We start from the raw sequence: 10,196 nt of genomic DNA on the forward strand, positions 1-10,196 counted from the left end.
TTGCTGTAATCACTGTATTTTGCCATGTATAATTTGCACCCATAGTTTGTGAACATTATACATGGGATTATTATACCCATGACATGTAATCCTTATACCCATGTATAATGTGCATCCTTATTTTTTCCTCAAAAATTTGTACAAAAAAGTGCTCATTATACATGGCAAAATATGATAATTTTGAAAAGTGGACATTTGTCAAAAAGGGAGTGAAGGTTTTAGGCATTGCAACTTGCTAAATTGTGTGTCTTGGTGAACTACACCCTATAGAAATGTGTCCCTAGGTGTCTGGCTGCTGGCACCTTCTTCATGCCTCTAGTGCATGGCCTGAGATTCTATGCCAGTCATTCCAGAGTGAACCTGCAAGTGCAATATAACCATTTTCATTCAACTGAGAACAGACTAACATCAGAGAAAGATGAGCAGTTCAGGAGCCAAAAGGTCATACTCTGGCTTCTCCTTTTGGCAGAAGCACAGCCTCACAGATGTCTCACTTCTTCATTTGTTACCGTATGGTCAAAAATCACTCCACATGATGCCTGAAGCAGGAGTCAGATTGATGAGGTCTGGTGCTAAAGTTATTTATTGCCCACGAGAAGTTTGAATTTGTGTTACATAAAATCAGATTCCAGAATCCTTAATTGAAGAAAAGTTTAGTTGAAGAAAATAAAAAATCATCTAAAATCTCATCACTTCAAGATATAACCATAGTTCCTACCTTGATATTTGTACAGTGCTCATCATGTGTACTAGATATGTTTGCATAAAAATCACACAATTCAGTACCTCAGCTTCCACATTATATCCGAGGCTTTTTCAGGCCATGGAACACTCTTCATGTTTCATTTATGGCTACACCAAGTTTTAACAACTGTCTCCTATTGTGGTTTCAGATTTTCCTTATTAGAAGAAATATTGAAGTAAACATTTCCTTGTCATATATATTTTGGAATATGCTTTTTTAGAAAAACTTAATAAAAGGAGATTTAATTTGTGGACAAGCATAGACTCTTATCTTACAGTTAATTTTTTTTCTTTTTAAAATTTTGTATGTACTCCTTTTAAAAAAAATTCTCACCTGAGGACTCTCTTTTCCTCACTACTTTTTTAGAGAGAGAGGAAGAGACAGAGTTACACTGATGTGAGAGACAAGCATTGATGGGTTGCCTCTCATATACTTCTAGACAGGATTGAATCGCTAACCTAGGCATGTGACCTGACTGGGACCAAACCCACAATCTTTTGGTTACAGGACGATGCTCCAATCAACTGAGCCACCAGCCAGGTCTAAAATTTTATATTTCAATTACAGTTTATATTCAGTATTATTTTGTATTAGTTTCAGGTATACAATATAGTGGTTAGACAATCATGTACTTTACAAAGTAACCTCCTTATATTTTAAGTACTCATCTAGCACCATACACAGTTATTACAGTATTGTTGCCTGTATTCCCTGGGCTGTACTTTATATCCCCATGACTCTTTTGTAACTATCAGTTTGTACTTCTTAATACTGTCATCTTTTTCACTCAGTCCCCCCAACTTCTCTCCTCTTTGGCAAACATTGATCTGTTCTTGTATCTGTGAGTCTGTTTCTCTTTGGCTTATCTATTTTGTTATTCAGATTCCAATATAAGCAAAATCATATAGTAGTTGTCTTTCTCTCTCTGACTTATTTTACTTAGCCTATTGCCCTGTAGGTCCACCTGTGCTATTGCAAATGGTAAGATTTCATTATTTTTTATGGCCAAGTAAGTAGCATTCCATATTGTATATACCACAGCTTTCTTTATCTACTTGTCTATTGATGGACACTTAAGTTGCTTCCATAGTTTGGCTATTATAAATAATGCTGCAATGGGCATAGAGGTATGTATATTCTTTTTAATATGTTTTGGGTTTCTTCTGACATATACCAAGAAGTGGAACTACTAGATCATAAAACAGTTCCAATTTTAATTTTTTGAGGAAGCTTCACACTGTTTTCCATAGTGGCTGCACAAATTTGCATTCCCACCAACAGGTCATGAGTCTTCCCTTTTTCCAAATCTTTGCCAATACTTGTTTCTTGATTTATCAATGACAGTCATACCAACAGGTGTGAGGTGCTATTTCATTGTGGTTTCAATTTATATTTCTCTGGTAATTAGTAACATTGAGCAATTTTTCATATATGTATTGGCCATCTGTTTGTCCTCTTTAAAGAAGTGTCTGTTCAGGTCCTCTGCCCACTTTTTAATTGGATTTGTTGTTGTTGTTGAGTTGTATGAGTTCTTTATACATTTTAGATATTAACTCCTTATGGAATGTATCACTTATGAATATCTTCTTTCATTCAGTAGGTTGTATTTTAGTCTTGTTGATGGTTTCTTTGTTGTGCAAAATCTTTTTTTTAATATTTTATTTTTTTAATTTATCTTTAGAGGGGAAGGGAAGGAGAGAGGGAGAGAAACATCAATGTATGGTTGCTTTTTGTGCATCCCCTGCTGGGAACTGGCCTTCAGGGAACTGGTCTGCAACCCAGGCATGTGCCCTGACCAGGAATCGAACCACAATTGTCTGGTTTGCACGCCTGCGTTCAATCCACTGAGCTACACTAGCCAGGGCTAAAATCTTTTTAATGTGATGTAGCTCCATTTGCTTATTTTTTGTTTTGTTTCCCTTGCTAGAAGAGATATATCAGGAAAAAATATTGCTAAGAGCAATGTCAGAGAGTTTACTGCCTCTGCTTTCTTCTAGGAGTTTTATGGTTTTAAGTTTTACATTTAAGTCTTTAGTCCATTTAAGTTTACCTTGTATATGGTGTAAAGTGGTGGTCTACTTTTACTTTATGCATGTATCTGTCCAATTTCCCCAACACAATTTATTAAATAAACTATCTTTAACCCATTGTATGTTCTTGCCTTCTTTGTCATATATTAATTGACTATAGATACTTGGGTTTATTTCTGGGCTCTCTACTCTGTTCCATTGATTTGTGTGTCTGTTTTTATGCCAGTACCAGGCTGTTGTGATTTCAGTAGCCTTGTAGTATAGTTTGAGATCATGTAGTGCGATACCTCCAAATTTGTTCTTCTTTCTCAAGATTGCTGTGGCTATTTGGGAGTCTTTTGTGGTTCCATATAAATTTTGGGGTTATTTTTCTAGTTCTGTGAAAAATGCCATTAGCATTTTGATAGAATTTGTGTTGAATCCATAGATCGCTTTGGGTAGTATGGACATTTTAGCTACATTAATTCTTCCTATCCATGAACACTGTATATGCTTTCATTTAGTCCTATCTTCTTCAATTTCTTTCTGTAATGTCTTTAAAGACAAGTACAGGAATTTTATCTACTTGTCTTACCTTACACTTTATATCATGCACTATCTTTTTGCTTCAGGTCAAAGTTAAGCAAGTAGCAAAACCCAGCTTTGAGCCCTGTTCTGCTAAGTACAACCTCCAATATCTGGGTATTTATATGCTTTAAATTATCTTTGAGAACATAAAGTAGAGCTTTTAGTTACAAAGTTCTACTAATTTATTATATGCTTAGAAGTTAATGTTTTCCGAAGGGTAACCACAGTATCTCAGCTTACTGTTATGCTGTTAGAAAAGAAGGCTTATCTCAGACTCAAATGTCTGAAGGGGCCAGGCAGGGGCTGAACAAGTCAGCAGGCCTAATGTGACATTTGGGACATGTCCAGGGCGGCAGGGGAAGTGCATGCTAACTGCTCCTATTTATACAAACAAACAAGTCAGACCTGAATTATAAGTCGTTTTAAAACATTGCCCACCAAACAAAACATGAACGTGGGCAAAATGGTGGCCAAGTGTGACCTTTAGAAACTCTATAAAGTTCATGAAGGGCAAAGGGCAGGTCTTCATTTCATATGGGGGAAACAGAGTCACATAAGACAGGCACATGGACAGGCACATGTGAAAGTCAGCACATCTGTGGCTTTTCAGGGATTTTCAGCCTATGGCTGCGACATGTGTCACAATCATTTCTTATTCATGACAGAGAAAGTACCAAGTGCATGAATGATTTGTCCTCCACCCCATTTCAGGACTTTCACTGAGCTAATGTGATCCTCTTACATGCTAAGCCATTGCTCCTTCCAGAAATCCTGTCTGTGTGGGGACTGACCACAGACGCCAGGCTTCTGTTAGGTGGGGATTTCCCTTTTCAGTTTCCTGTCTCCTGCCTCAGCTGTCATTTTTTAGCCTCCCCATCCACAGACCTCATGTTTCAGGGGATGGGGTGCACGGCGGTGTTTTGGGGCACCCTGCTGTGCTTATTAGATTCTGGGACACATTTGAGGTGACACTGCTGGGATTTAAGTGTGTATCTTGCACAAAGATTTAGTTTTGCTTTTGAGGTAATGTAGTATTATCACTGATTCATTGCTGTCCATCCCCCCCATGCATGAGTTTTTTTGGGAAAAAAAAACCAACAACAAACCACTTTTGAAACCCAAGGAGGCCTGTGCTGCCTGAGAAGGGGCTGAAAAAAGAGTGGAAGTGGGGGATTGACAGCAATGCCTAGCCATTTAGAGAGGGACCAACTCAGACTGCTTCCAGAGCCCTGTGTCATGTGGGACATCCATCCTGCAGAATCTGGGACACAAATAATGCTTGCCCTGTTTGGGTTCATCTTTTAAGCACCTAGTCTCTTTGTTTTGCTGTTCAAACTTCAGTTTCTTTAAAAAAAATTGCAAATGTAAAGGCTGCAGGGGACAAGCAGGTCATGTAAATGAACGAAGCTGTGGGTCCACAAAAGGGCGTGGAGGAAATGTGATGACCCAGCGAGCACTGTCCGGTTTGGGGTTCCAGTGCCTCCTTTTCAGCTGATGGTTACTGTGGTGTGTGGGGTTAGTGGTGAACGCAGGCACAGGTGGCCAAATCTCATTTTGTGAAAGAAGCTGGACATCCAAGTTGTATGAAAGCTGCCAGTTTTGAAAGGTGGCAATGACTGGGACTTTTACTAAGACAGCGTGGATTTGAGTAGCACATTTGTGCCCTGCAGTCTCTGGTGGGGCTGTAGGCATAAGGAGGATGAACCTGCTACATAAAGATGGTGTTTGGGCACACTAAAAACAAATGATTCAAGAAATTTTAACTAGGACTATATCATAATGTTGACTACTTAGTCAAGGCCTGTTTCCTTCCGTACCAAAATCAGCAGACTTTGCCAACGCTTCAGTTAGGCCATGAGGATAACCAAAAAGCGAATTTCTGAGAATGCGTTAACAAAACAGTTAAACTTGTGAACATTCCCAAAGGCTTTTAAAAACACAGCATCTCTGGGGATGTCTCTTTAATAAAGTCACCATCACCTGCATTATTAAGGTTCAGAGGAAAGGCTTAGGGGTACATTCATGGGGAGCTTGGAGTAACAGCACAGCCTGCAAAGAGATGGAGCTCCAGCAGGCTGAGACACTGGCTGAATGCCATTTGGGAGCATGGTAGCATCACAGTGGGCAGCAAACCAGTGGGGCAGGTGGGCCATTGGCTATTGTCAACAGTCTTCTATCTTGGGGTAGACTGAAGGACCCCAAGGGTTGGGGTGCAGCCTCTTCCACTCTTCTCCTGTAGCCTGAGGGAAAACAGGCTGTCCTAGTCACAGCAGCTTCTGCATTTGTCTAACTGCAGGGTGGTGCTTGGAGGGTTCTGGTAGAGGGCCCGCCTTGCCCTCTGATAAAATGTTTCTTTCCTAATTGAGATGAGGGTTTTGGGGCAATTTGGAGTGACCTAAGAAACCCACATGAAATCATATTCTGTGTCAGAAAGGCAGTTTTCCTGAAATGGAATACCTTAAAAATGCGAGCAAAGTATAATAACCCCAGGAGGTTGTCAATAAGCTCTCTCCCTCAGGGCTGGCTCAGTGCCAAATGGAAATGCTGTCCCTGTCCCCCTCGCCAATCAGGCCTGTCCAGCAGCCTACTCCAGGAGGAGGGGATGAGGCCTGGTGTGCAGGGAAATTTTTAGTATTATAAATGGTGATGGGGGAGGAAGTGCTAAGATGTCAAATAAGTTTCATTTGCAACATTTCCTGGTGACCTGGAACCAATAATTCCTTTTTTTAAAGCTGCCTCTCCAGCCAGTGAAAGCCTACCTGAGGGTTTGACTACTTGAGCTAGATGCAACTCTCCAGCCAAGTGAATTAAAAAACAACTATTTGTTGATTTTAGAGAAGAAGGGAGAGAGAGAGAGAGAGAGAGAGAGAGAAGGCATCGATTTGTTGTTCCACTTATTTACGCACTCATTGGCTGATTCTTGTATGTGCACTGCCCACGGGCAAATTGTGCTCTAACCAACTGACCTACCTACCCAGCTAGGCCTCTTGGCACAAATCCTTTAAAAAAGAACAATACTCAAGTTTCAATCACTTAAAAATAAACAGATTTTATCCAATCGAGGCACACCATCATTTTATATGCCATCAAAAAAGGAAGGAAACAATAGTAAACAAACGCAGTATGATGCTGCCTGGCTCTGCCTCGCTCCAGTGAAGCCAAGATATCGGTTTCAGGAATGTTAGGTGAGCAAACACGGGCTTCTTGGATTCGGAAGAGGTGGCCTGATTTTGTAGCTACCTTTGCGGGTAAGCCACCCGGGGGCGCCAGCCACTAGCTCACTTGGTTATTTTTCTTCTCCATTATCTCAGGCCGCAGAGCTTTCCTGGGCTTCCAGGAATCCCCTCCCACCGCTTCACCCACCCTCCCTCCCCCCACTCTGGGTGTTACAGCTGCCGTCCTGCCCAGTCTCCAGGGCCTCGGCTAGCTACAGGAGGATGGGTTGCTGTAGAGAGCTGCAAACACCAAAAGTGAGCAAACAGCCTGAAATGCTGTAGGTCCAAAATGGTCACATCATATAATGTCTCTTAAACTCTCTTAAGGTCTCATCCAGTTTTATTATTCTATTTTTTACTGGAAAATATTTTTTTTGTATATACATATTTAAATAATTAAAAAATTCCAAATACCATAAGAAATGTGGACTCTTACTCCATATATCTCACCCACCTCCTCCTCGGGTGGGTTTTGCGTCCCTCACTATGACTTCCATCAATGGGTAGTTTGGCTCGGGCTCAGTGGACCCTGTCAGAGCCACCCCTTGACAGCAGAGCGGAGGGCCAGAAGTCAACACCAGAGGCTAATGGAAATAGGTGGTCAAGATCTTTCTGGCGACCTGTAGAGGGCACTCCGGGAAAGGGATTCTAAGCCTCGTTTTCCAAGCTTCTAGGGACTGGAACCTTGGGGTCCTGGTGGAGTGCCCCTAACTTCCTAGACAGTGCTGCAGCGTTGAGTTCTTTTCACTTCCCGGGTGGGGCAGAATTGCAAATAAATGGGTCACATGTGCAGAGGGACAAGTGCAGGTGGAGGGCACTGAATGGCGCAGGAGTGGCACGTGGCCCAGACCCCCACCACTGGGCAGCTCAGCGACCGCCAGGAGCTGAGCCTTCCTGCTCGTCCCACCAGGCAGCAGGTGGACAGTGTCGCTATGAAGAGAAAGCCTTGATTGTCCGTCCCGTAAACTGCCACACGCCAGACCTCCGCTATTGTGCGCCCTCTATAGAAATGTAAACGAGCCGCGTGTACCGGCTACAATCTGCTCTCGGGCCCAGCGCCCGGTAGCACTTTACCAGGGTGCGGGGACCTTCACTAGGACCTTCCAGAGCCTTTGCGTTGGGACACTGAGCGTGCATTCAGGCCTTGCCTGCGTGCTCCTAACCTTAAGTGTCGATTTTGCAAGCTTAAAGCCAGCAAGCGCTGAATAATTTTGCTTTAAGTTTCAGTTTCAACGCAACAAGTTTCCAAATTAAACTCCAAATTAAAAGATAAAAATAGAAAGGTGGCAACAAACACAAAATAAATCCTTTAAATTATCCAAAGGCGCATTTTGAAAATTGCTAAGTCTTATCAACAAGTATTTTTTTTAATATGTAACTTCTCCTTTTAAGGACTTAACCCAGAAAAATCGAGATGAAATCTGCAGGCTCCAATCTGCCTAGTTACACCCTGACAAAAGCAGCAGATTTGAGGCATTGTCATCTAACTCCCCCCGACTCCTGCCCCCGCAGCCCTCCCCACGTGGCCTTCTGGCAGGAGCCACCAGCCGCCTCATTTGCATCAGAAAGCGGCGTCGGCCAATGGGCTCGCAGCTTCGTGCCAGCTGGCGGCGCCTGGTCCCAGCCTATATAAATGCGTGCTGCTGCGGGCACAGAAGCTAACAGTGGGCACGCCGCAGCGGGTTGCAGACTTCCACGTCCTCTCTCGCTCGGTCTACTCCGCCAGCTCCTCTTTTGGATATCTAGCTGCTCGTAGACTGCACCATGACACTGGAAGAAGTACGCAGCCAGGACACGGTTTCTGAAAGCACAGCCAGGTGGGTTGGCGCAGGGTGTCGGAAGTTTGGGAGTGCGTGCGGGAGCTTCGCTTTGCGGTGCCTACAGTTGGTCACGGAAGCCTGTTGGCTGGGGAGCTGGGGGGCGGGTACGCCAATGGAGCTTTCAGGGGCATCCCTGGGCTAGGGTACTGGGGTGCGTTTCTGCGGTTGGGGACCCCATCGCGGTTCATCGAGTCTCCGCTCAAGGCGCTGGCTCGTTCGCAGGATGCAGGGCGCTGGAAAAGCGCTGCAGGAGTTGCTGCTGTCGGCTCAACGCCAGGGCTGCCTCACCGCCGGCGTCTACGAGTCGGCCAAAGTCCTGAACTTGTGAGTATAAGCGCAGCACGCGGGTGGCCACCCAGGGCAGCTTCAGGAGATGATGGGGGCATCCAAACTCGCTGCCCTGACCTCACAACTTCATCTTTGCCCGCACAGGGACCCCGACAATGTGACCTTCTGTGTGCTGGCCGCCGACGAAGAGGACGAGGGCGACATCGCACTGCAGATTCATTTCACTCTGATCCAAGCTTTCTGTTGCGAGAACGACATCGATATCGTTCGTGTGGGCGACGTGCAGCGGCTGGCGGCCATCGTGGGTGCTGGTGAGGAGGCGAGTGTTCCAGGAGACCTTCACTGCATCCTCATTTCGGTGAGTGCACTCCTCTGGTCCCCACCCACTCCTGCCCCCAGTGGACATCTAGTGGCCAACCTAGCTGATCTCTGCGCTCTCCTCTCAGAACCCCAATGAGGATGCATGGAAGGACCCCGCCTTGGAGAAGCTCAGTCTGTTCTGCGAAGAGAGCCGCAGCGTCAATGACTGGGTGCCCAGTATCACACTCCCCGAGTGACAGCCCCACAGAGGTCCTTGGTCTGATCGTTGTGGAGACGCCCCGGGGCGCCTAGCGCGGGGCTGGCTCTGTTGAAGCGCCCTCTGAGGGCCCAGGAGTTCGGCGTGGAGACTGGAAGGCCGGGGTACATGGAGAGCAGCGAGGAGGTGCAGCTTCTTCCAAGGAGGGGGGCCAGTGGTGGCAGGGGCAGGCTGGCCCTGAGCCAAGGACTCTACATGTGTGGGGAGCAGCTACTCACCCAGTAAGCCCAGAGGCCAGGCATTGGCAGCGATGCTGGGAAGGATGGACTGACCTGGCAGGCGTGACTCAGCAGCCTGCGCTGTGGTCAGGAAGCAGGAGAAAGGCGAGGCCAGGTGGTCTGGACTTGCACAGTTACTGGAGCTCTGACTGACCTAGCAGTCTGCACTACTGTTTCAAACGGATCTGGGCAATGGTTCATTTTCCAAAGGATTATGCTGCAGCTTTGAATTTTACAATAAACTTACCGAAACAAATATATTCTCTTTATTCAGGGTAGGAGGTCCTTTCGGATGGGGAGGTGGTCAGCAGGCTTGCAGATGATCGCTGAAACTCATGGAGCTGGATGGCCTCCGTTCATCCTCCTGTCTAGGCTGAATTATATACAAGCAGGCTCCCAAGGAGCTGGAACCCTGAGGTGGGGGGGGGGGGCACTGCCCAGGAGTTAGGGCAGGACTTGAACCCTGCTCCTATTTTTCTCCTTTTAGGAAGATTTTTAAATTTATAAAACAGGAGCATACTTCAGATAAGACATCACTGCAGTAGCTACAGGCTGGCCATCCAACCCGATTAACAGCAACCTAACTCTGCCCTCCCCCTCCTCTCATGGTGCCCTCCCTCTCCTCTCCTCCCCTCCCCCTCAACATCTGCTTATCATAACAGCTTTTGGGAGGCAGGCAGCATTTCTGCACAATGAGCATTGCCTTGTGCAGACGCTGCCTTTTGTGGTCCCTGAA

General features: G+C 45.3%; 1 protein-coding gene across 1 annotated transcript; it reads left to right on the forward strand.

Annotated features, from left to right (window-relative positions):
- Nucleotides 1–8,226: 8,226 nt before the first annotated feature.
- On the forward strand, nt 8,227–9,733 carry GADD45G (growth arrest and DNA damage inducible gamma). The gene is made up of 4 exons (XM_037164751.2): nt 8,227–8,374; nt 8,600–8,701; nt 8,810–9,023; nt 9,112–9,733. The coding sequence occupies exons 1-4, from the start codon at nt 8,322–8,324 to the stop codon at nt 9,220–9,222; spliced, it is 480 nt and encodes a 159-aa protein (XP_037020646.1). The 5' UTR covers nt 8,227–8,321; the 3' UTR covers nt 9,223–9,733.
- The last annotated feature ends 463 nt before the right edge of the window (nt 9,734–10,196 follow it).

This window comes from Artibeus jamaicensis, unplaced genomic scaffold (assembly GCF_021234435.1).
Source record: "Artibeus jamaicensis isolate MK-2021 breed Jamaican fruit bat unplaced genomic scaffold, CSHL_Jam_final contig_264, whole genome shotgun sequence".
In the NCBI taxonomy this organism is placed as follows: domain Eukaryota; kingdom Metazoa; phylum Chordata; class Mammalia; order Chiroptera; family Phyllostomidae; genus Artibeus; species Artibeus jamaicensis.